General features: G+C 35.5%; 3 protein-coding genes across 4 annotated transcripts; 1 reads left to right on the top strand and 2 right to left on the bottom strand.

Moving 5' to 3' along the window:
* The first annotated feature begins 37 nt into the window (after nt 1-37).
* LOC140006149 (uncharacterized) lies at nt 38-4,167 on the top strand. Its single transcript, XM_072048022.1, has 3 exons — nt 38-389; nt 3,372-3,444; nt 3,528-4,167. Exons 2-3 carry the CDS (start codon nt 3,436-3,438, stop codon nt 3,975-3,977), a joined length of 459 nt encoding a protein of 152 aa, XP_071904123.1. The 5' UTR covers nt 38-389; nt 3,372-3,435; the 3' UTR covers nt 3,978-4,167.
* A 1,202-nt stretch (nt 4,168-5,369) lies between these two features.
* LOC113742194 (F-box/FBD/LRR-repeat protein At1g13570) lies at nt 5,370-10,333 on the bottom strand. Of its 2 annotated transcripts, none has more exons than XM_027269954.2 (6): nt 10,200-10,333; nt 9,931-9,993; nt 8,931-9,091; nt 7,714-8,637; nt 7,482-7,625; nt 5,370-6,066 (listed from the first exon to the last, which is right to left on the bottom strand). In XM_027269954.2, exons 2-6 carry the CDS (start codon nt 9,941-9,943, stop codon nt 5,755-5,757), a joined length of 1,554 nt encoding a protein of 517 aa, XP_027125755.1. In that variant the 5' UTR covers nt 9,944-9,993; nt 10,200-10,333; the 3' UTR covers nt 5,370-5,754. The 2 variants fall into 2 exon arrangements, with proteins under 2 accessions (XP_027125755.1, XP_071904122.1); XM_072048021.1 differs by having other exon boundaries at nt 5,411-6,066; nt 10,105-10,242.
* A 7,348-nt stretch (nt 10,334-17,681) lies between these two features.
* LOC140005655 (uncharacterized) lies at nt 17,682-20,938 on the bottom strand. Its single transcript, XM_072046679.1, has 3 exons — nt 20,761-20,938; nt 19,022-20,641; nt 17,682-18,574 (listed from the first exon to the last, which is right to left on the bottom strand). Exons 1-3 carry the CDS (start codon nt 20,936-20,938, stop codon nt 17,682-17,684), a joined length of 2,691 nt encoding a protein of 896 aa, XP_071902780.1.
* Between the last annotated feature and the right edge of the window lie 5,472 nt (nt 20,939-26,410).

Genomic DNA, 26,410 nt, shown 5'->3' with positions numbered 1-26,410 from the left:
TCAAAAAAGAAATATATATCCAACAATAGAATAGCGAAATAGAAATTGAGAATCCGGGGAAACCAAAAAATGGAAATAACGCATGAAACTCTGGTGATAAAATAGAAAGCGTATAGGAAGCATTTCTTCTACCCTCTTTCAATGTCTCATTTTGGGTTTTATCTTTTCCTCTCCGTCCGTGTCAATGGCCGTATCAACCTTTTTCAATCTCTCTCTTTTTCCTCTTAGCATTTTCCAATTTTCCCTCCGTATCAAGCTCTGAGAGTTTTTCAATTTTCCTTTGACCAATTTAGCTTTGACTTCGAAGTGAAACCATTGCAGTGGACACTTGGGAATTTTGTTTGCTCTGAGAATTTTCCAAAATCTGGATAAGGATCGAGATTCTTCAGGTTTTTAAGCTCATTTTTTTATCAATCCTTTTTTACTTGTTTTGCTATTTTTTTTTCTGGAATTTTGAACTGTTTTTCTTTACATTGTATCTCACTGTAAATTTGTAAAGTAGGAATTTGTTATTTCCTCATAATTCATGATTTTGTTTTCGGATTTTTCAGTTCGATGATCTTGTTTGTTTGTTTTCCTAATAAGTTGATGAAGTTTGATTTATTTTCAACAAAATTGATGCGGTGAAATTAGGTCTTCGATGCAAGTACAAGAGCTTAGGTTTAGTAGAAAAACCATGGTTGAAATTAGGTCTTGGATCATGTGTATGAAATTAGGTTTAGTACAAAATTGTTCCAAAGTTCTATTTCTTGCTATATACTGTACAAATATTTGAATGCGATACAACGGTTCTATCAGTTGTTTCTTAAAGTTAGAGATTGTCAATAGAATTGATACTACTCTATTATTTTTGTATTTAGTAGGCAATTTATCATATTGTCATTGTATTAATGGAATTTGGCACAAATTTACTTTAAATTTCAGAATTAGTAGTCTCTTATGTTCATATAGGTAAACTCATGATAGATTACTACCACATGTCTCTATGCTTGTTTGAGCAATGTATTAAGTAGTTGTGCATGAGCTATCAAATTCAGACTCCTGTGGTTATTTTTTGTTGATTAGGTGTGTACCTATGTCTTTGCTTTTACAAATTTTTTATGAAAAAAATTGAAAATTAAATCAGTGATCTCCATTCCTAATAAATCTTAGAATACAAATATGAACCGGTGATTACTAGCACTCATAATTTGGAGTAGTAATATCAGTTACATAAGAATTAAGGTACCATTTGTTCTTTATAGATGGAATTTGACTGATTGCTTGAATTTGGAAAAATATAATTTTAAGACTCAAAACATATTCAAAATGATTAACTGTTCATGCTACTGTTTTAAGATTTTAACTCAAATTTTCGTCGATTTGTTGGATTATATTTTAAAGTTTGGTCCTATATATTATTAGCCTTTTACCTTGTTTTTTTTTTGGTTTGTACATATTTGCTTATATATATTTTCCTTTATGAATTCAAAACAGATTGGCTCTCCTATTATTAGCCTTGGGTTGTCTAGTATTTATGGACAACGTTTGAGTGTGACTCTGTTTATTTAGGTTATGCTATCAGATCTAAGTTTCCGAAGTCTTTAGTTGCCACTGTTGCAGTTGTACTGCACTTAAGTGTGGTCTTATGGACTGTGAGGTATATTTTCATAGCCAGTTGGTTTTCGTATCATAGATTGACAGTGGCTCTGTTTTGTATTGAATGTTTGTTCATATGAATACTTTGATTCTTCTCATATGTTTGATCTAATAATTCGAAAAATTGAAATTCAATATTTTCTGGTAAACTTAAGGATGCTCCTTGATTACTTTAGTACTTGTACAAAAATAGCCCAGAAATTAGACATTAGGATACTTTGTTTACATCTTTCTTTCTGTTAACTTGAATTCTATTATTAGTCTAGTCTTCACAAAACATTTTGGTTGGCACTCATTTGTAGTTTTTATGAAGACGTGTTTCTGCGATTTGCTAACAAGTGCTAGCTGTGCAGGATTAAAGGTGTCAATTTTGATGTTTTGTTAGGTCCATTAGCTTGAACTTGGCATTTGAATTGTTTATTTCTGTGGAATCTGACCTCTAGGGACTAGTTCATGATTATCAATGGAAATATTGTCAAACTGACTACGAACATGGAAAATTTTTGACAGTTGAATTTAGCGTGAGATATAGCATGCTGAATTTTCTATAGATGCATAATCTTCTGCACAAAAGGGTAGCTTGTAGCTTCAGTTTATTGTTCAATACAGAAGTGTTGCCAGCTTGTACTATGAGTTAGTGTAAGCAGCGGTTATGGTGATCGGGTTTCTTTAGAGGGATCTAAAATGAGGGGACTTGTAGGGATCAGGGTGGTGGGGAAGGGAAATGTGTACCCATTTATGGAAATTGATGAATGCCATTTGTGTTGTCAATTTTCAATTTATGTTAGTTTTCATGAATTTGGTGTTTTTGTTTTGTGTTCTATGGTGATTTGAATCATTTCTATAAGTGGAATTTTACATATATGTTTTTTTAATTGTGAAAATTTACGGTTTTCCTGCCATGTTTTTCCCTCTCTTCGAACAAGTAATATTGTTTTTGCTGCATAATGATGGTAAAAATGTAGAGCCAAAGTGTGTGATGTTTGCTTGAGTTGTCTGATTACTTATTAAGAAGCAAATTTTAGATGTAGAAGACTGTTTATGCAGCAAATTTAACTAGTGGTTGATACAGGTGCATTTCTCAGTGCTATGATCAATATTAGTGGCTTTGTGATGGTTTGGCAAGTAGAAATATTGTTCATTTTTTATGACATACTTGTTGATATTTTGCTGGTTGCTGTCAAGAGAGGATATATCAGTATTGAGCTTTGAGGTATTGACCACGAAATTTGGTTGCATGACATTATTCCCTTCTAGGTGGTTTGTGACTCGGGGAGACCCTGGTGTCCTGCAGTGGGAAAAATTTCCTGCAACTGCATAGGGAATTACTGCAGATAGAAGTATTCCTAGAATCATTGATGTTCTCATCATTGTGGATCTATTTTGTTCAAGTCGAAGTTACACTGAGGCTATTAGATTGTTTCTTTCCTATTTGTTATAATGTAGGAAATGCACTTATCAATGATGTTTTCAGAAGCAATTTTACTGCATTGTTGATTCTGTCCATGTGATTTGCCTCTTTGCAAATGCGAAGCAGAGCATAGCAGAGAAAGATATGAGGACGGGGATCAGTATTTTAGTGCCCTTTTCTGTAGACGAATCTTCCTTGGATATGTTATTATATTTGCTTATGTTATATGAAGCAAAGCATAGCGGCTGTGAAATTATATTTGCTTTAGTACTATGTTCTTCCTTTTCTCTAGTTGTTGATGGGTGTTGTGTATTGGTTGCAGGTTTTCTTTCTTTTTATCAGTTTCTAGGACTTCTGTAGCTGCAAAAAAGTAAGCTGATTATCTGATGGCAGAGGTAACCATGCAACTTTCTAGTTCGTTCTTTCTGGTTCTAAGATACATGTCATTGACATCATTAATTGTCTATTTTATTCAAAGTATGAACCGGCGTTCATAGATGATGTGTCTGTGCCTGTACCACATGAACCAGCGATCATAGATGATGTGTCTGTGCCTGTGCCTTTGGAACTTGAAGGTGTTGTCGATGATGCGGAAGCAGGTGAGACCAGAATGAACAGTTCAGGCCATGGTAGAACAAAGGGTTCGGGCCAAGCATCCAAGAAGGAAAATGAAAACGGCCAAGCCATCTTACCCTGGGTCATATTTGGGGCAATGGCACTTGGCGTGGCTGCTGCAGCTACCATCTGTGGTGCTGTAATTTTCACTAAAAAGAGTGGTGAGACTCTTGAAAGTGCTGATAAGCTCTTCAAGAGTCTCACTGCCTTGGCTAAAAAGTGGGCAGCGGCACCTCCTGCTGATGTCCACATTGACAAAGTATTTGACAAAGTATTTGTCAATGTGGACTACACGTGGTATAAGCGGGGCTAATTGGACACTACATAGTTCCATTTCTTAATGTACTGTTTACCTATGCTGCAAAACCTTTGAGGTTATATTTTTGTAGTTTTATTAAGCAGTGAAAATAGTGGATTGCTGAGATCATTGAGAAAGTTTGATATACCATTTGGTCTTCAATTCGAAGGTGCTATCTGGAATATATGATTCCTGTTTGGTTGTACTACTTTGTGAGTAGTAGATAAACATCGGAATGCCGGTGACTTAAAAAAATTGTCCTTCAATTCTTATGATTTACGTAAGACCAAATTTTTTGTTTTAAGTTTCAATTATAGCATAAAACTTTGAGGCATATTTTCAGTGCTATGACTTAATCAACAAGTAATATAAGATTATATGTGTACTATTTGAATGATTTAATAGATTGCCAAAACCATTGGCCTAAATATTTTGGAACAAAAGCTAGACGGAATGATCTAAGAAACAGAAGACTATTCCAAACTTAAAAAAGTTAAAAAAAGGAGCAAATCAGTTTGCTATAACATGAAAAAAAATATAGAACTATTTATGATTCAATTGGCAGTTTCGGAGGAAAGCTTTAGCAATTTTCAAGAAGAGAGGGATAAGCGCAAGGCTGAGAAAAATGCTAAGAAAGATATGTAATGGATGGTCTAATCATGCAGCCGAAAGATGAGAAAGGCTAGCAATTACACGAGAACCCCAGAAACAATTAACTAGTGAAATGCTCCAAATATTAATGCACATTTAATTCAAATGCAAATCATGTTAATTTAATTGAACCCCAAAACAAAATCATGAGCTAAGAATATGACTTGTGAGACCAGGAAGTGGTATTTTAGCGTACTTGTTGGCCACAATCCTTTTTTTTTTTTTTTTTTTTTTGAGTCTATCAGGATACATTTTTAAGGAATTGGAAGAGGTGGCATTGTTTAATAGAAGGTATATATGCATGTATATACCTTTTAAGGAAAATAGAAGGTATATATGCATATATTTAATACTATCAAGCGTATTTATATCTATATTTACTTATTTTTTTATATAATTATATATGTGCTCATGAACCTAATCAAATAGTTCACGAACGAATTCATGTTCAACTCATTTGCGTTCAAAAAAAGATTCAATTGTATAATAAACGAATCAAACTCAAACACAATATTAGGTCGTTTTGCTATTTTATTTTGCCCTCTTCTCTCTTTTCCTTACGAGTTAAAGCCACAGATGAAAACGAATAAAGACAAGTTAAACCAGTTAAAATGACAAAGATAAGAGGAAAAGTTGGATTGAAACAGTAGAAGAAGAAGAAGACTTTTAAATGGAACTTAATCCATGCAAGATCCAATTTGCAAAAGGTATGGACTTTAAATCTTTAGTAACTAAAATGTAATAAGCAGCAAGATGTCAGCACCATGAACACTTTTTTTTTTTTTTTTTTGTAAATATCACACTGCAAACATGTACTTATTAGATCATATCAAGGTTGATGAACTCTCCAAAGTCATTATGAAGTTCAGTTCTACTGAATCCTCTGCTGCTATCACAAAATAACTTATGCTACAAAGGATTGAGACTCCTTAGTAAAGCACTTAGCTGGCCACATGTAAATTACAAACATGGGCATTGATAATCAATCACCTTCACCAACACCAGGGAATGCCGGAACAACAATACAACAGTAGAGGAGAAATAACTCGGTAGGCAGCTCTCCTGAATGGAAGAGATTTGACCTTTTTATGTTGCATAGTGATACACCAGGAGGCATACTTGTAACATTGTTCCGTGCACACTAGTTGCGAAAAATCACCTGCACTTTGCTAGAAAGGGCATGCTCCACTAGTTGTTTATAGATCAGCTGGCGCTCCGCATCATCCATCACATAATCTATGTACCGTGTCCATTTGTATTCTGCAGAATAAGTACTGTACGCCGAGCCAATAAACACTCGATCCAAAGCCGGAGCACTTTGTAGCAAATAAACAACAAATTCAATCTCACAACCGGTTCCATGAAACCCTTTGTATTCCAGTTCTTTCAAGTGACCATAATGCCTTGCCGGCCATGCCCCTCCTAAATGTTCACTAAAACCAGGCCATCTAGCCTGGAGCCACAAGAAAATAACCCCATTAATTTATGTGTCAAACTAACAAAAATGTTGTGCACATATTTAATTTGCTGCAGCAAAAAGATTAGCTTCATAGCAAATACTCTGCAAACACAATCTGCCTAGTTCTAGCAGACATTCAGAGATTCACTGCATCAAACAGACATTGTTTCCATGTAAAGCTAAGCAACTTTCCAGCACATAAATGTTTCAAACAAAACCTTGAAAAGAATTCCAAGAATAGTTCATGATCACTTCAATCTTGAACAAGCTGAGACCTGAGACATGTACAAGTAAGAACCTTATCCTGCCAACAGATGGGGGCGTGGAAAACAGAAGGTAGATGGGTAAGACAACCACTTTCAGTTGTCAGTTAAATCTCCAAGTCAACGTTGAAAACCTATAAAACTGATGTTGCTCTTATAAATTCTCTGCATTTTTGTCAGCTCAAATGCATAGCTTGCTTGCAAGATAGTAAATTATCTCAACACTAGTCATCGGTGTTTATAAAGAGAATGCACTAAGATAATAAATAAACAGCAACTACAAACAAGCATTATGTTTAGCATATAAAATACCAAAGGATGTGCACGCATGTGCATGCTCTTTTAAGTAGACATCCTTAGGTTGCCATCCCCCAACATAGAGTACATTAAAGGTCCCAATCTTTGTTCAGGCTGTGTGGTATGTTTTGAAGCCTGAGAACCATAATTAGTTTCCAACTACTAAAACATGCACATCCAAAAAAAAGATTTGACCTAAGACAGATTACACTTAGCAGAAAAGGTAGGAACAAAGCCAAGTTTCCAACCCCAGCAAGAACAACTTCAGCAAAGAAAGAGTTGGCAAGAAAGGGGGAAAAAATCGGTTCTCTAGGTTAACAGAACAGTAACAGTCTAACTGCAAACCAATTGAGACAGGAATGATTAGTTTTCGACAACACTAAATACTAATTGAAGGCTACATATTTACACTGGCATCATTTACCTAACATTGGGAATACACTTAATAGTGATATACAGATATCTCAAGGAAGTTTTACTCGACAACTAGTGCCTCATTTCACAATGCAGAGTGCTAAGTTGGTACAATTCATCATGAAAAAGTGTGGAATCAAGTTCAGTAACCCATTTGAAATGTTGTTACAAAATCTTATCATTAGTTTCTGAGGTCTACTTAATAATACTAAGAACACAAGACAGAGAGAAGCAAATCCCAAAACTGAAGCACGACACTCATAATATTTTCTTTGAGCACAAGGAAACTACCACGCTTCAATTTTGCAAATTTCAACCAGTGCTTTTCCTTCTACAGATTCAAAATTTTATACAAGCAGTATATAGTGAAGTACCAGACCCTAACAAAGGGAGATGCAGTTCCCACTACAGGGTTTTCAAAAGGCTAGAACTCACCAGGAGATACAGTTTCTCTAAAAGTGGGCATGCGTCCAGAATAGTGGCAACACTTTGTAGATCCGCTTTACACTCAAATATCATCAACAAATATAACATCCTCAGGTTTCTGAACATATTGATCGTGGCAGGCATGTGTCCTAGCTGAATCAAACAAAGGGAAGAAGTGTCAGCATTTAAACATGCAAAAATGTAGCAAAGAAGAACAATTATAGATGGTGTCCATACGAACCTCATTAGCTTTAGTCTGGAGCATAAAAAGTTCTAACGCTGGACAGTCCTTTACAACTTGACCAAACAAATAAGGCACTACGCCAATGCCATTACCACTGACTAACAAGTCTTTCAGTTTGGGAACATAATGAAGCGACAATTCCACCATTTTATCGCTATATAGGTAAAAGAAAGACAGGTTGACAGCATGGATATCTATCTCTTTCACCCCAATGCACAATTCAACATGCAGTCTCTGCAATTGAAGACACTGACCAGAGATGCGTAACTTTGGAGGAAGTTTACAATTGCACAATGACAACTGCAGAAGGTTCACACAGGAAGCCAGAATGTGAGGCAATTCTCCATTGTCTAAAGGAACACTTATCATATTTAGATACTGGAGGGAATTAAATTTGCCTTTGAAACTTGGTTGAAGGACACAGTTTAATAAATTCAATATTTTCAATGAAGTTGCTTCAAACAGCAGCTGAAGAGGCAAAGGATAAAGGTCCACAGAGCTATAGGGACCATTTTCATCATGACAAATAGGAGTACAAAACTTGAGGAGGAGTGATTGTACGCCTAAAGTGGCTATAGTTTGCATCCATCTATCATAGCTAGGGGCAACTTCGTTTCCCAAACAACATATCAAATGAATATGAACTATCTTTTGACCAGAATAAAGCTGTAAAGTTTGATCTACTGCTTTCAAGAACCTATACTTGTGGCGACGGCTGCCAGTATGAATACGCTGACTCTCTCCACAAATCTTGCGGCAATCAAGGAGTAGCCTGGACCTTACTTGGCAAATATTGTTCCACCTTCTTGCTAAAATCCTAGTCCTAATGGCTTCTATCAAGTCCAGCCGTGAAAGGATCTCGGAGAGAAGATCATCTGACAGTTGACTGATTCTATCCTCTTGTGCATCACCATAGGCAACCTAATTAAGACATGATCAGAAAATAAAATTGGGTGTCAAGAGCAACCAAACAAACTCACCATTAACCCTATGCCTACTAGATGAAAAAGTTACATATCACAGCTTTTTTCCCCCCCTGACGGAATACACTTCCAACCAAACGTGACACTGTAGCAATAGCTTTATATAAGGAAAACATTTTCGTTTAAACAAAATTAGCAATGAGTATGAAAACACAGTAATCCATACAAGTGAAAAAAAGGAACAGAAATTGCTCAAAAATTTTAAAGTATCAAAGAGCACAATATAAGTACCTTAAGAACTTCTTGCTGATGATGGTTTTTTAAGAAAGCTATTGTTTTCTCCAACATGCCCGAAGAAGACATAATTGCCACTCCAATAGCAGCTGCTCCGGTCCCTGCCAGCACCAGTAAAGGTAGAAAAGCTTTCTGTCCAGAGCACCCCATTGCAGTTGCTAATACAACAAGAACCAAACCAAAAGAGTTATAAAGTAAGAATAATATAACTTACTGACATAATCAACCTCCAAAACACACGATGATCAAGTATGTTCATCGAATTTACTTCCAAAAGGCCAAAGGATGTGAATTTGCAGAGCCAGTTAAATTACCCGAAAGTAGAGGGAGGCTTTCCGCCTGGGGGTGGGGGGTGGGGGGTGGGGGATCCACCATCAGATTTTTTAATACTCATTAGCTACCCTGAGAGTAACACTCATTCCACACTCAACCCAGAAAAAGAAATTACGAAAAGATGGGATTTTTCTATGTTGAAAGCATAATCTAATTGCAATACCACCGGACCATCACCAGTTAACTATCAAAACGAACCATTTAGTTCTGATATACTCACATGTTGACATTATGAACTTCTAAAGACACTGTTTTACCTCCAAAATATATATTACCAAAAGTAATTCAGGAATTAAAAAGAAGAATAACCAAAGATGTGGTTTTTATCAGTTCATAGGCATGTTTGACAAACATAAACCACCCTCAACTGCAAAACGCAATGAGATCGGGGAAAAAAATTCCAACACAAACACAAGCACACATTAACAACTTCCGAATTGGGATCCAAACATTGAAAACCAATCAAGATTCAATTTTTATCGGGTAACAGGCATAAAAACGTAACATAAGCCACCCCCAACCCCCAATTTATGAAAAAGAAATAACTTCAATATCTTAAATAAGAACAAATGTCCAACAGTTTCAGCTGCTGTTATAATTTGCCCTCCTCTTGGGATTATTTGAGCAGAGAAAAAAAAAAAAGAGAAACACGAGAGAGAAATACCTCCATATAACATCTAGAAATTCATCTGCATAAATATGATACTCCCACTGGCCTGTGATTATTCTGCGAATTTATGTTTGGAGTACAACACAACCAAAAAATAATTAATTAATTGACTGAATACAGTAGTCTGCTTTGAGCATAATTAGGAGAGAAAGAGGATAGGAAAAAAACATGAGCACAAGAAGTTGGACCGTAGAAGAGAATCAACAACAATGGGAAATTAAGGGGTGTTTATTTCAATTGCACAAGTACAAAGCAGGGGAAACCTTAAGGAAAAGGGATTCCTAAACAACGTGAACTGGAATTAATATGGTTAGAAAATTTTTTTTTTCCATTTTTTTGGTGATTTTTGTGTACTCTCGGTCTGTGACCCTATCCACAGACCGATTGGTTCACGTCATCACTTTAATTAAATATTGAGACGACCACCAAACTAAACCTTCTCCTGTCATGATGTCATAAATATATTTAATTTTAAAAATTAACATATTATATAAAACTTTTAAAAACATAGTAATATTAAAAAAGTTAGGTTCAATGTATGTTATGTTTGATATTTTTAAGATACTTTACAAGAACATACAAATAAAGTAGTATAATTAAGTAGCAATTTATGCAATTTACAATTTTATGCTTATTCAACAAGTTTAGAACCAATTGGAGGGCATATTTAAAAATAGTATAAGAATTTAGGGCTGTATCTATAAGTTCTAAAATGTTTCTAGGTGTAATAATAGTTTTTTAGTACTTTAGGGGTCAAATCATAAAATTGATAAAATGTTTCTGGGTAAACTTTTTACTTTCTTTTTTTTATATATTTTATCCCTTTTGAACTTAGATCTCCCATTGGAGTTGTTTAAGAGAGATTTATGGTAGGTCATGTGAAGAGATTTGAGAGTAATTAAAAGAAAAAATCAAAAAAGGAAAACAAAAAAGGTCAAAAAGGAAAAGATGGAAAAAACCTGATTCAAAATGATTCTTCCGATTTTCAGTCAAACTCGATTATCGAATTTTTGTTTGACGGGTTTTTAGAACAACTCGGACCAGATGCCTACGCAGTTCTTAGTTCACTGGTTGAACCGATTGGTTCGGTCCAAATTTCAAAACACAGGCGATGACAATGAGGCAATAATTATAGTGGGAGGGAGGAGGGGTGGTTTTTGTGATGACTTAAAAATTCGCTTATATTTTCTTATAATTCCCTCTTATTTTGTATAAATTAATTTATAATTCCTTTTATAATTAATTTTATTCTCTCAATAGTTGTAATATATAATAGAATCGAGAGTTTTATTTTTACTTTTATAGTTAGAACAAATTAGATTTTTACACATTTTGGTCGTGTGATCACTTGGTGAGGTGTGTATACTAATTTGGTGGATAAGAGTGAGTATTAGGTAGGAGAAAGTGTGTGATTAGAAGTTCTAATAATAAGTGAGTGAATCACAAGTTAAAACACAAGTACGAGAGAGTTAAGGAAAATAAGGTTGAACCGACGTGTACTGTTTGCTACCGATTGAGTACACTACTTGAACACTACTTTATTACCTTAATTTCCTTGCTTTTATTTCAGCAAAAATCAATCCTATAGTATCCCCTAAAGCAGCTGAAATTCTTGACTAAAGAAAGGGAAAAAGAAAAAAAAATGAGATTGAATCTTGGTGAGACATTTGTCGGAAATCCAAAGAACTTTGACTAAGCTAACTTTCTTTCTTCTTATCTACCAATTTGGCTCACTTTCCTCTTCTTTTCTTCATGGTGGCCGAGACATAGAGGAGAGAAAAGAGAGAAGAAACTTTCTATTTCCAACCTTGATTCTAGCCTTATTTGAGTTGAATCGAAAAAACTAAACCGATTAAACCTTCATCTTGGTGTTTGGGAAGCTTGATGTGGTGAAAGTTTTGAGAGAAATTGTTTGGTTCCTCACTTTAAGAAGGTTTTGTAAGGTATAAGTCTAGAACTCCCTTTTTCTTTCTTAATCTAGCTAAATATGCTATAGAAGCTTTTAATCTTGGCATATGATGGATGATTTTCTAGTTTTTGGTGGTGCAGTGAAATTTTCAGTTAGGGTTTATATTTTTCAGCTTTGATTATTGATGTTTAACTTGCAAATGTTGTTATTAAGCTTGGAAATAGAATTTGTGAAATGATTAGTGGCATGATTGTTACTTTTTAGAGTTGAAAGTTGAATTCCCAACTTTGGCAAGTAAATTTTAGCATTGGTTGTGATTGAGTAGTTGCTAGAAATGAGTTATATTTGGATGTTATTTAGCCTAGTGGAAGGGCGATCTTGATATACTTGCTTGTGTGTTTGAATTAGGCTGATTTGAGGAAAAAAATGAAGCTATAAATGGCTAAAAAATAGATAAATACAAAGGGGCATGCTGCCCAAATTTTTGCTCGAAGGATAAGCGAGTGAACTTGAAACTTGAGCGACGATTTGAGGTCGAAGTGAACTTGGATTGTCTATGGTATTCAAGTTTCCGTTAGTAGAGGTATATAAGTTGAAATTTTGCCAAAACTCGTATCCTTTAAAAGATGAAAGTAGCGACCCTTATAACTACGATTTTCTCAATCTTTCATACCAAGTGCGAATTCAAAAGTTTTAATCGCTTCTGTATCAAAACTAAAAGAGCTAGCATGAATTTTCTGGAGTTTGATAAGTAACATAAATACTACTTAAATGAGTTTCATTTATTTGATTTTCTTTAAGCGAAACTCCTAAGTTTCGAACCCTAATTGATTGCAAACTATTAAACGGTATTTTATCGCAGATTTGGACTCCAGTCAAGGAGTTGAACTAGAGCGTGGTTTTGAAAAGCAATAACTCATTGGTGAGTGTTTCCAAGTGCATGATTGAACTTGATATTTGAAAAAAAAATACTTGACTTGTTTGGATAGGCAAGGATATACTTTATCGCACTTGCCCTAATGTGATTTATTACTGTTTATTAGTTATTATTGACTTGATATACATGTGTACAACTTGAATACTATTTGAGATCTTGTACTTGACTTGTAAGTGCTGAGCGGTAGTATGTATCACACTCAATGCGAGTGGGAGGTGCCTCTTATCCCATCTCACTATTTTTATCCTCACCCTATTGGCTAGTCAGTCGAATCGAACCAGTAAGGGTTTGGTCGAGGAGACTGGCGAACCATAGGTACTGTTTATTGTTTATTATTTATTGTTTATTACATAATCCTTTGAATTTGGTCCACTGGATTCGGTATATTCGAGTATTACCATCACTTTTACTTTGGAGTTCGGGCTCGGTAAGGGGGTTGATTGGTGGATGAAAATTGGTGTAAAGTGGAGATCTAAGGTCATGGTTTTGCTTCTTTAAACGTTGACGGAGTGTCAACGGATTCGGATCAAGTAATGCAACGGGAATTTGGCTTTTGAGAGTCACCTGTATCCTTCTACTTGGAAATGTTGTATAGTTAGTCAAATTGTTACTTGTGGTGTTATTGTTTCTTTTTATGAACTTTTATACTCGCTTATTTTGAGATTTCAAATTTTACATATGGCCAACTTGCTACTTGGGTCTGCATGAAGTTATAGAATTTCACTGAGTTTTGGTTCACTCTATTACCTTTTGTTTTCCTTACAGGGGGTACGAGCATAAGCGTGAAGCTGTAAAGGCTAGTTTTGTCTAGACTTTTAACTTTTATAATTCTTCTAGTGCTAGTGCTTAATTAGGGTTAAAAGTGTAACTAAAATTTGAATCTTTTGTTATATTCGGATATATATGAATGATTGAGATAGAAATGAATGTACACGTACGCTCCAAACTTGGGAACAATTGTTTCCTTTACTTTTGAAGTTGCAACTTATTTTCTTGACGTGAGTGAGTGAGTTCTAACGAGAGTTGGGCAGGCGGTCCGTTAAACCCTGGGGTACGCCTTAGGGGAGAGGTGGGGTCGTCACAATTTGAAGTTGTTGGCATATTAAATCAAAACTCAAGATATTATTATTTAGTAGTGTTTTAGTGATGTTAGGGTTTTAGGAATTGTATTTGATTCAATTCAAGTTATGGTAGTTTTATTATTTAGGAATTAATTTGTTATTAGGAAATTTCTTGGGGTGTAAGACTTATTTATCAAGTCATCTAATCTATAAATAGCTACTTATATTAATGCATGAGTCGAGAGAAGAGTAGAGTGAAACTTTAAGAGGCTTGTTATTATGGCGTGCGATTAATATATTATTGTTTATATTTATTCTTCTTTTCTAAATTGCCTCCCATATACATTAGTTCTATGAAATTTATCTCATCTATTTTTTTGTTAAAATTTGTTGGCTTCTACAAGAAATTAATCTTGGGGTGCCTGTTAACATTGAAAATTGTCTCGACTTTGAGGGTAGTTCTGAGTAATTTCAATTGTTAAAGTTAAAAGTATAAAAATTACTGTGAAAAAATTAGTTGATCAAGTTAACCCACAAGGCTAGTCAAGGAGTATGCAATTGCTAAAGATTGGACCATAAGATTGGTCTGAGAATTGCCAAATTGATTGTGGTTGTGAAGACAGAAATCAGAAAAGAATCCTATCTGTTGAACTATGATTATGAAAATCACAAAATGATGAGTTATTGACAATCAAATTGTCTATTGAACTATGATTATGAAAAATAAAAAATGATGAGTTATTGACAATAAAATTGTGCGATGAAAACTTCAAAAATTAGCAGGAAAACTTCAAAAAAAAATTGAGCTTTAGTATACTCATTCTTCAATATTAGAAAACTATTTATTCTATACTTCTTTTTTTTCTTGCTTTGAAGGATTTATCTGACCACTTTCAATATTTTTTTTTAGATTAATTTGGACTTGGAGAGATGGCCGCAATTTTTTTCGGGTGAAAGAAGATGGTGGAGATTGAAGAAGGAATGATGATGATTTTAATGGAGCTTTCGCATTTTTTTGTTGTTCCAGATGTTTTACTGAAAGGGTGGAGGTCATTTCCATCATCTCTCATCCCTCATTTCTCATCTCTCCTTATGTTCTTCTTGGCAAAATGGTGTTCTCCAGCTTCGTGAGTCTGGCAAAATTATATTCTTGAGAGACCATAAATCACTAGTTTTTTACTATCTTTTCCTTTTCTTTTAAGAAAACTTTCTCATAAAATTCCTTTTTTTTCTTGTTGCAGGATGGATGGAATGAGGCAAAACCAAGAAACGATTTAATGGATTATGTGGGTTGTGTATTTTATAGCCAAATATACCCCAATGTTTTGAAAAAGCTTCAAGTCATTCATATCCAAATCTTATTTAATTCCTTGTGGAACAGTGGGAATTGTATGATAATACCCTGAAAACCCATTGAAATGCAGGAAGAGCACAAATTTATCACCAAAAATGGAGATATGATCACTGGTGATTGCATCCAAAAAATGAAATGTACAACCAACATAAAATATCAAAAGATTGAACGGAATGTATACAGTTTCAGAAATTCATTCCCTTCCATATCAACTTTGCTGATCATATATAGGATTATTGGTGCATTTGAGCAGGTTGTGGTAGAAACAAACAATAAGATTAGCCAATATTGCTATAATTCTGTTCCGGACCACTCGAAAAGAAGTTGACTACAAAGGTATTATGGATCTTCCTTAGTTGACTATCGTGATCTGTTAGGTATATACATAGGGATCCAAATAAAGAAAAAATAAATAAATAATTTTCCGTTTAAGGCTTTCATTACGAATGCATATAAGTATGAAAAAGGACTGGAGAACATTAGACAATCTTCACGATAGTAGTCATTAAGATTCATTTTAGGGTAAAGTAGACTTTACTCTCCTATGGTTTAACTATTTTTCACATAACATCTCTGTAGTTTTAAAAGTTATACATAACTTTCTTATAATTTAGATTTAAGTGTTGATAAAAATGATTCTCTGTAATAGAGCCCACAAAAATGTCGAGATTATCTTTGTTTAAAAATTAAAATGGTTAAAATAACCAAAATATATAAATATAGTATACTTGACACTTTAATCCTTTATGATTTTGTGTTTTATTATATAACCTCTTTATAGTTTAGTACTTTACCACATAATCCCCTAAAGTTTTCAAAATATATACATAATTCCCTTGTCTTTAATAAATAATTTCCAACTTTAATGGGAGCACTTTTGATATTTTAGTTGACTCCATTATAAAATATAAATTTCATCATTTTAACACTCTAGTCTAAACCATGAGAGGTGTAGTGAGAACTAGAAAGGGAAAAGAGAGAGAGAGAAGAAGACTGGAGCAAGAAGGAACTGAGATTTTATTCAAATGCCAAAAGTCTGTTTCCCCTCCGGATCCTCATGCTTATATACAGCTCAGATAATATCTAGCTGCATGCAAATGATGTCTTGGCTGCATGTTGGCTCAGCAATAACAGACTAACAAACTAATTATAAGAATATTCCCTCTAACTAGCTCAACGGACTGCATGGACTGCATCTCATTCTTTCCTAAAGGCTGAGTTAGCTAGTCATTACATTTCTCCCCCGTTAACCAAATCCTAGTCTCTAGGATTGAAGGGAAAAATATGGAAACTGAGACCTGATGACTGTTGCGTCTTCCAAAGTTGCATCATCCTGGCTCAGGTTTTCCCACAAGATCAACACCTGCTCCGTAGCCTGACCTCCCCCCTTTTAGTCCTCCTCTCCAGCACAGCTTGGGGTGCTACTCGAACCTCTTCTTGTTCATTTAGTGTGGGTAGAGAATACTGGACTGGTTCCTCCTTAGTAGAAGGGTTCAGCTGAGAGACATGGAACACAGGGTGGATGGCTGAACCTGATGGCAGCTCTAGTTTGTAGGCCACTGGTCCTATCTTCTGCAGCACCTTGAACGGTCCATAATACTTAGCAGACAACTTAAAGTTCCTCCTCAGGGTCACAGTAGTCTGCCTATATGGTTGTAACTTGAGGTAGACTAAGTCTCCCACCTCAAAGCTCCTATCAAACCTGAGCCTATCGGCATTCTGTTTCATCCTATTCTGTGCCTTTAACAGATTATCCCCGAGCATCAAATTCCAGTTTACTCTTCCTGACATCCAATCATTCACTGCTGCTACCAACGATGCCCTCGGGGTGATGTTGAGTTGTGTAGGTGTATAGCCATACAGAGCTCGAAATGGAGACATCTACAATGCAATGTGGAAGTTGGTGTTGTACCACTACTCTGCTGCTGCTAGTAATCTTTTCCATTTGCGAGGTTGTTCAGAGCTCATGCACCTTAGATATGTCTCTACACACCTGTTCACTCTCTCTATCTGACTATCAGATTGGGGGTGATAGGCAGTAGAGAAATTTAGTTGAGTCCCTAGCCTTGAGAATAGCTCCTGCTAAAATATGCTAGTAAATGTCCTATCTCTATCTAACACAATACTGGAGGGTAAGCCATGCAATTTGAATATCTGATCAAAGAACACTTGTGCTACACTCTTAGCAGTATAGTGGCTTGTTATAGGAATGAAATGTACAAATTTTGTGAATCTGTCAACCACTACAAACAGTGTATCACACCCCTCAGATTTAGGGAGCCCTTCAATGAAGTCCATAGATATGTGCCGCCAAGCTTGTTCTGGTACGGGTAGGGGCTGCAACAGCCCAGGGACCTTACAATTTTCTCCCTTATTCCTTTTACATATGTCACAGCTCTGTACAAAGTCTTCTACCTCCCTTTTCATGCCAGGCCAGAAGAAATATGCCTTAACTCTCTTGTAGGTACCCAGATTTCCTGAATGTCATCCAACAGCTGACATGTGCATGCAGGCAATGAGTTGTTGCCTAAGTGAAGTAAAGGCTCCTACATATACCCTTCCCCTGTACTTGATGGCCCCACCATTGTAGGAATATTCAGGCATTTCTGTGCCATTGATGGCTAATGCAGTGAGCAACTCCTTAACTTTAGGATCCTGCTCATAACTTCCAGCTAAGTCAGTGATCCATACTGGCTTTATCATGGAAATGGCACTGAACTCATGAGTGTCCTTCCCCCTCCTGGAGAGTGCATCTGCCACTACATTCTCCCTTCCCCTCTTAAACTGAATCTCATAATCATATCTCATCAGTTTAGTCAACCATTTCTGTTGCAGTGGAGTCCAAATCTTCTGCTCCAACAAGTACTTTTGGCTGTGATGATCAATCCTAATGATGAAGTGAGACCCCAGTAAGTAATGCCTCCACTTGTTAACAGCAACAATCAAGGCTAGTAACTCCTTTTCGTAGATAGATAAAGCCTGATTTTTTGCACCTAATGCCTGACTCATATAAGCAAGGGGTTGTCTTTGCTGCATAATGATAGCTCCAATAGCTTGATTGCTGGCATCTGTCTCCAACACAAAAGGCTTTGAGAAGTCTGGCAATGCTAGTACAGGTGTGGTACTCATAGCTTGTTTGAGTTCACGAAATGCAGCACTAGCTTCCTTGTTCCAGCCAAAACCATCCTTCCTTAAAAGATCAGTAAGGGGCTTGACTATGGATCCATAGTTCTTGACAAACCTCCTGTAATATTCAGTCAAGCCCAAGAACCCCCTTAAGGCCTTGACATCAGTCGGTTCTGGCCAGTTCACCATGTACTCCACTTTTGAAGAATCAGCACTCACCCCATCACCAGTAACCACATGCCCCAAATATTCTATTTGATTTTGTCCAAAAGAGCATTTAGTGAGCTTAGCAAAAAAGGTATGAGATCTTAAGGTCTCCAAGACCTATCTAAGATGGATGATATGAGAGTCCATGTCTGGACTATATATCAGAATATCATCAAAGAAGACTAAAACAAATTTTCTGAGGAAAGGTTCAAATACTGAGTTCATGAGGGCCTGGAAAGTAGCTGAAGCATTGGTAAGCCCGAAAGGCATGACTAGAAATTCATAGAGCCCACAGTGAGTTTTGAAAGCTATCTTAAGGATGTCCAAAGAGTTCATGCAAATCTGGTGGTAACCAGATCGTAGATCAAGTTTGGAAAAAACTTTAGCTCCATGAAGTTCATCTAGAATATCATCTATAATGGGAATTGAAAATTTGTCTTTAATTGTTAGGGAGTTAAGTTGCCTGTAGTCTATGCAAAATCTCTAGCTACCATCTTTCTTTTTGACCAGTAGGACAGGTGAAGCAAAGGGACTGTGACTAGGTTGGATGATGCCACTGTGCAATATCTCCTTGACTTGTTTTTCTATCTCAGTTTTCTGGACATGGGGATATCTATAAAGAGCTAATTTGAATGGTTTTGCATCAATTTTCAAGGGAATTTGATGGTCAAATGATCTCGTTGGGGGTAATTGTTTAGGCTCACTGAACACATCTTGGAACTCAATCAACAAAGGCTCTAGAATATTTGGAGTGGTGTTTACCTGTGACTGAGCTGTACTGATTGTGCAGGCCTGCACAGCTTGCTTGAGTTTCTTCCTCATGTATCTTTTGGCCACCTCTCTTTTAGTCATCCTGGTGTTTGCAGTACCTTGATCCCCTCGCAGTGTCACCATGTCACTATCCTTACTGAAAAAGACCTGCAGTTGCTTAAAATCAAATGTTAGGGGGCTGTAGGCATTCATCCAGTCCACCCCTATGATCAGATCATAGGGCTCCAAATCCAACAGGTACACATTATGGCAAAATTTCTGTCCTTGCATGCTCCATTGGAAATTGGGTATCCATTGACTGCAACACAGTTCCTGACCATTAGCAATTCTAACTTTGAAAGGTTTGTGTTGCCTGACAAGCTCCTGCCACCTTTGTGCAACTGACTTCTTAAGGAAACAATTAGAACTGCCTCCATCTAGTAGGATAGAAATTTCAGAGTCTCTAACTTTCCCTAACAACTTAATGGTGCTAGAGAGCAGATTCCCTATGAGTGAATGTAAGGATAATTCTACCTCCGGTTTGTTCCCACTATCCATGTATTCTATCACCTCTTCCTCATCTACCCTGTCCTCTAGATCAGTAGCAATAATCATGTGTACCCCCTTGTCCTTACACATATGGCCTGGCCTAAACTTTGCTCCACATTTAAAGCACAAATAGTTATCCTTCCTGTATTGAAAGTCAGTGGGGGTGATTCTCTTGTATGGTTGAGACATATTACCTTGCTTCGTAGAATCTTCCTCGCTGACTGTTGTTGCCTTGGTCACAGGTGGTCTGTGTGTAGATATTTCTCTACTAGAGCTCATCCGTGTAGGAGGAAAAAGCCTGTTAGATGCCCTGCTCTTCTTGAAAATCACCTCCAGTGCCTTTTCCTTCCATTTTGCAACCTCAAAGGCTTCTTGTAGGGTCTGAGGTTTGTGCATTTTGACCAGTGCCTTGAGCTCCTCCTGCAATCCACTCAAATAGCTGGAAACAAAATAACTCTCACTCAACCCCGGATTCTTGAGCAGTACTATGGCTCTCAACTCCTCAAACTTCTCCTGACATGCCATTACTGTGGAGGATTGCTGCAGTTTGTTGAATTCCTCGACTCCATCTTCATCCCCTAGGTCCCCAAATCTGTGACTCACTCCCTCCTTGAACTCTTCCCAACCAAATGTCCTCTTATCACGTTTGAAACTTTGGAACCAGACATTTGCTCTCCCTTCCAAGTGCATTTCTGCAATCAGCATCTTCTGCGAACCCAATATGCCATACAGATGGAAGAAAGTCTCGCATTTCTGAATCCAATCCCTCACGTACTCTCCTGCGAACCTGGAGAACTCTAGCTTAGGCACTCCTGGGATGAAGGCATTTCATTCTCCTCTTTCCTGATGCACCTGCCCTTGCTTGAAGTTGCCTTGCAAAGAACTTGTAGGGGGGCTAGGAGTCCCCTTTCTTGCTATGGATTCCTGCTACTCCCTCCATTCTGTGCAGCAATGCCGGCTACGAGAGTCTTTAGCTCTGTGGAGTTGGCCAGCATCTTCTCCTCCATAGATTTCGGAGCCTCGCTGGTAGACTCCATGAATGTCTGCAACTTAGCTTCCTGCTTTCGGACATTCTCCTCGATTGTTTTAAGGCGTGTATCTTCTGCCATGGCTGTGAATCAAGCTCCCAAACCAAGGATTGGAAGCTTTGATACCACTGTAATGAGAACTAGAAAGGGAAAAGAGAGAGAATAATACTGGAGGAAGAAGGAACTGAGATTTTATTCAAATGCCAAAAGTCCCTTTGCCCTCCGGATCCTCATGCTTATATACAGCTCAGATAATATCTAGCTACATGCAAATGATGTCTTGGCTGCATGCTGACTCAGCAATAATAGACTAACAAACTAACTATAAGAATATTCCCTCTAACTAACTCAACGGACTGCATGGATTGCATTTCATTCTTTCCTAAAGGCTGAGTTAGCTAGTCATTACAAGGGGTTATATATAACTTTCGAAACCACACGAGGATAATTCCCTTGTCGTTAATATAGAGCCAAAGTGTGTGATGTTTCCTTGAATTGTTTGATTGCTTATAAAGAAGCAAATTTTAGATATAGAAGACTGTTTATGCAGCAAATTTAACTAATGGTTGATATAGGTGCGTTTCTCACTTGTGATCAATATTAGTGGATTTGTGATGGTTTGGCAAGTAGAAATATTGTTCATTTTTTATGACATTGCTGTCAAGAGGATATATCAGTATTGAGTTTTGAGGTATTGAACATGAAATTTGGTTGCGTGACATTATTCCCTTCTAGGTGGTTTGTGACTTGTAATATTGTGAAGGTCATAAATACAAAACCTTTTATTGACACCACTAAGCATGTCACACAAGAGGGGATAAAACTAAGTCATTTAGCAACATTTTTTGACTAGCACCCATTCAGGTCATAAAAACCCAGCTATATTTATTTTCTTTAGTAAGTCAAAAAATATATATATCCAAGGATAGAATAGTGAAATAGAAATTAAGAATCCAAGGGAAACCAAAAAATAGAAATAAAGTATGAAACTCTAGTGATAAAATATAAAACGTATAGGAAGCATTTCTTCTCCCCTCTTTCAATTTCTCAGTTTTGCGTTTTGCCTTTTCCTCTCCCTTCGTATCAATCCCCATATCAACCTCTTTCAATTTTTCTCTCTTTCCCCTTAACATTTTCCAATTTTCCCTCCGTATCAAGCTCTGAGTGTCTTCCAATGTTTCTTTGACCAATTTCGCTTTGACTTCGAACTAAAACCATTGCAGTGGACAGTTGGGAATTTTCTTTGCTCTAAGAATTTTCCAAAATCTGGATAAGGATCGAGATTCTTCAAGTTTTTTAAGCTCATTTTTTTATCAATCCTTTTTTGCTTGTTTTGCTGTTTTTTTTAGGAATTTTGGACTCTTTTTATATACTTTTTATCTCACTGTAAATTTGTAAAGTAGGAATTTGTTATTTTCTCATATTTCATTATTTTGTTTTTGGATTTTTCAGTTCAATGATCTTGTTAGTTTGTTTTCCTAATAAGTTGATGAAGTTTGATTTTTTTCAACAAAATTGATGTTGTGAAATTAGGTCTTTGATGCATGTACAAGAGATTAGGTTTAGTAGAAAAACCATGGTTGAAATTAGGTCTGGATAATGTATATGAAATAAGGTTTAGTACAAAATTGTTGTAAAGTTCTATTTCTTGCTATATACTATACAAATATTTGAATGCGATACTACGACTCTATCTTCTTAATTACTTTTTGCGTTAGGGCTTCTTTAGGTCTTTTTTTTTTTTTAATTATTGATAGGTCATAATTTGTTAATAAATTTATAATTATTTTTCCCTTGATTTTAGCCAAATATTACTTTAATTGTCGGATTCTACTTATATTTGGTGTTTTATATTAATTGCAGGGCATTGGAGTAAAAAGTGCTAAAAAGAGATAATTTTCTTGAAGTTGATTGTCAAGCGCAAGTGTTCCAATTCAAGATGGAGTCTACGTGGAGCATTGGTTGAAAATTAGGAAACTGCCATATTTTATTAGATGTTTTATTAGGGAATAATTAGTATTATGTTTTAGAAGATTTCCCTTTTTCAATTAGAATTGGAGTTTTTTTTCTTTTGCGAGCCTTTAGTTAGTGGAGGCCGAGGTATTTGTACTTGATAGGAAACAAAGCAAATAAGAGGAGAGAAAGCCTGATCCCGCGGGATTGCTACTTGGCCAGGGCTCCTGTTTGACTTCGGGCAGGAAACAATAAGAGACGTGAGGGCACTAGACTTGGTCTCCACTTTTGTCTCCTTTGGCCGACTTTGAAAAGGAGAATTGCTTTGGTTTTTATTTTGGGGTCTTTTACTTTTCTTCCTTGGACGGAATTTGGGAGACAACAATTGTAAGTTTCGAATAGGTTGGTTCTCCATTAATGGAGAACTAGCCTCTTATTTCTAATCAAGGGGGCAACTGACGAATTGGTTCGGCAATTACTGTGAGATCGAATTTATTTTAATCGTTTCCTCATTTATTGGTATTTATATGATTCCTGCTTTTAATCGTTATAGCTCGTGTGTATGATTGATTAGTGCGCAATAATTAATTATTCATATAGGCTATTTTGCTAAATAGGGGTAATTGAATCCTTAATTGTTCGTTATCTCTATCTTAGTAGCAACTGGCGTAATTGGGTTTATGTCAGGGGAGCATACGATCTAGTTTAAACAAACCCTCGTAGCGTGTTTGTTAGTTAGGATTGGGCCTTTTTAATTAATAATGCAATCTAAGAATTAAATCCTACGGTCGTACCTAGGGTTGTTCTCGGGTTAGAGAAATAGTTGACGGTCGTACCTCAACTATCGAAAAATTAAGGAAGGGTTGGTTGTTTATCGCGTGTATGACAACTATAACTGATTTATTAATAAATATTGGAATTATCTGTGAATCGATGATCAGTGCCTGAACCATTTCTGAAGTGTACCCTTGGCTACAGTTTCTCTAATTATTTCTTTTAATTAATTATTTTTTGCATTTAATTTATTTAGTTAGCATTTAATCCTAAAAACCCTCATACTTTGAATTCTAGAAGAAACGAATTATCCTCAGTCCCTGTAGATTCGACCCTACTCACCGCTATATACAAAATCTGTATTTCTCTTGAGTAGGTAATTATTATTGTACAGGTTCGGCACCTGTCAATTATGAACTGAATTGCAATTTGTTACTAAGAGAGCTGAATGTGTAGTGCCTTTAAAGAGGTAAATACTAAATTTTTTTTTTGTTAATTTTGATTTTGATATGCTTTTTTAATTCAATTTCAATGAAATAATCAGGTGTACTATTAGGTAAGCATGTATTATGCATCTACAATTTGTTGTCTATTTGGGAAATTCATTTTGTTTGATCGTGTGTTTAGTTTCTCTTCTTAAATGTGTAAGGCTCCATGGATGTCTATAGAGGCATGCAATTTGTTTTGATTGGTTGTTTCTTAAAGTTAGAAATTTTCAATAGAATTGATACTATTCTATTATTTTTGCAGTTAGTAGGCAATTTATCATATTGTCATTGTATTAATGGCATTTGGCACAAATTTACTTTAAATTAAAGAATTAGTAGTCTCTTATGTTCATATAGGTAAAGTACTACTATATGTCTCTATGCTTGTTTGAGCAAAGTATTAAGTAGTTGTAAATGAGCTATCAAATTCAGACTCCTGTGGTTATTTTTTGTTGATTAGGTGTGTACCTATGTCTTTGCTTTTACAAATTTTTTATGAAAAAATTGAAAATTAAATCAGTGATCTCCATTCCTAATAAATCTTAGAATACATATATGAACTGGTGATTACTAGCACTCATAATTTGGAGCAGTAATATCAGTTACATAAGAATTAAGGTACCATTTGTTCTTTATAAATGGAATTTGACTGACTGCTTGAACTTGGGAAAATGTAATTTTAAGACTCAAAACATATTCAAAATGATTAACTATTCATGTTAATTTATTCGTTTAGATCAGTATAACTGTGATAGTCTATAAATATGGCAAACATGACAAAAGTTGGGCCTTTCAGTTTCAATGTTTAGCTTGTTGTGTCAGTTGTTGCATGGGGTAGATTTTTATTTGTCCCTAGTCTTAAATCTTATCATGATTAATTTTTTGATGTTGACTATCTAGTAATGCATATTTTTAAGAGTATGGTTTGTCTTGATAATTAATCTCTTCTTGGTGCTTAATTATTTACTAGATCCACTTTTCAAGATTAGGTAAGGCAGGTTTTGTAGGCCTATTGTTGTAGACAAAACCATTTCTGTGGAGAATGTTTAGATTCAAGACTTTGAAAAAGATCCACAAAATTGATTTAGCTTTAGTAATTGCTTAATATAATACTTCTTGGTAAGACGTAGACGGACATCAATGCTGTCGTAGAAGTAGAATTTGTAATGTAAAATTCATGAAGAACATTTGCTTTTGCTGGTTTATGGGTTACATCATATTTGCAATCCTTTTTTTATTCTTGCATATTAAAAATAACAACTCTGTATTTAATACTTTCATAAAATGCTCTGATTCTATTTTTTTATGCCTTATGTTAATCACAAATGGTTTTGAAATCTTGCTATATGAAAATCTTATTTTATATTAGTATCGGTGATTTACCTTTATTTTTTGATTGAACAGGACAACCTGAAGTGCTAGAATTTCAAATCCTTGGGTGGTCATCCCAACTCATATCTAGCTGCCTAAGAGAGTTTTGCACTGGTAGGTTTGCCTTTTACTCATCAACTTGATATTTATATGCTTATAGAATTGTAAAACACTTGGACATGAAATTGGAATTTGGGCGCTAGTTTCTTTATTTCTTGTTAGTTTAAGATAACCTCATTTCATATGGTGATTAAATAAGTAAAGAATCTGTTGAAATTTGCTGAATGGTGATGATTCTATTAAAATAACCTCATTGCATATTTCAAAATTTGAACCTTGAATATTTCATCTATGTCTTGTAAATATCTATTTTCAAAATGGTTGGCTTGAATCTAGCCATGATATGAGCTAAAAAATGTTATTATTATTTTGCTATGTTCATCTCTTTATTGATAGTGATGTGTTGCAGGAAGCTATTTTAGAAAGGTTTTTAGCTTTTTGTTGCTCCAAAACTCAGCTTCTTAGTTCTATAAATTCATGTAGGTTGTTGTGCTTTAGTTTTAAATGGGTGCATGAATTGATATACAAAGTTATATGGTAATGAGATGGATCTACAGTATGTACTGGTTCTATTTACAAGACATAAAGAAAGGGATATAATTTATTAATATATTTATTGTTGCTTCAACAAAAAAAAAATACGAGCCTAAGAATGAGCAATTGATGAGTTGCATGGTACTTAGATGTAGGTAGTTGAGGAAATTAGATTTTGTTGGTTTAGTATTTTGGTGCCCTTTTCTGTAGATGAATCTTTCTTGGATATGTTATTATATTTGTTCATTTATTATATTTGCTTATGTTATGTGAAGCAAAGCATAGCAGCTGTTCAATTATATTTGCTTTAGTATTATATTCTTCCTTTTCTCTAGTTGTTGAATTATATTTGCTTTAGTATTATATTCTTCCT

This window comes from Coffea arabica, chromosome 4e (assembly GCF_036785885.1).
Source record: "Coffea arabica cultivar ET-39 chromosome 4e, Coffea Arabica ET-39 HiFi, whole genome shotgun sequence".
NCBI classification, from domain to species: domain Eukaryota; kingdom Viridiplantae; phylum Streptophyta; class Magnoliopsida; order Gentianales; family Rubiaceae; genus Coffea; species Coffea arabica.
Note: the sequence above shows the minus strand (reverse complement) of the source record. Positions and strands in the feature narration are given on the sequence as shown.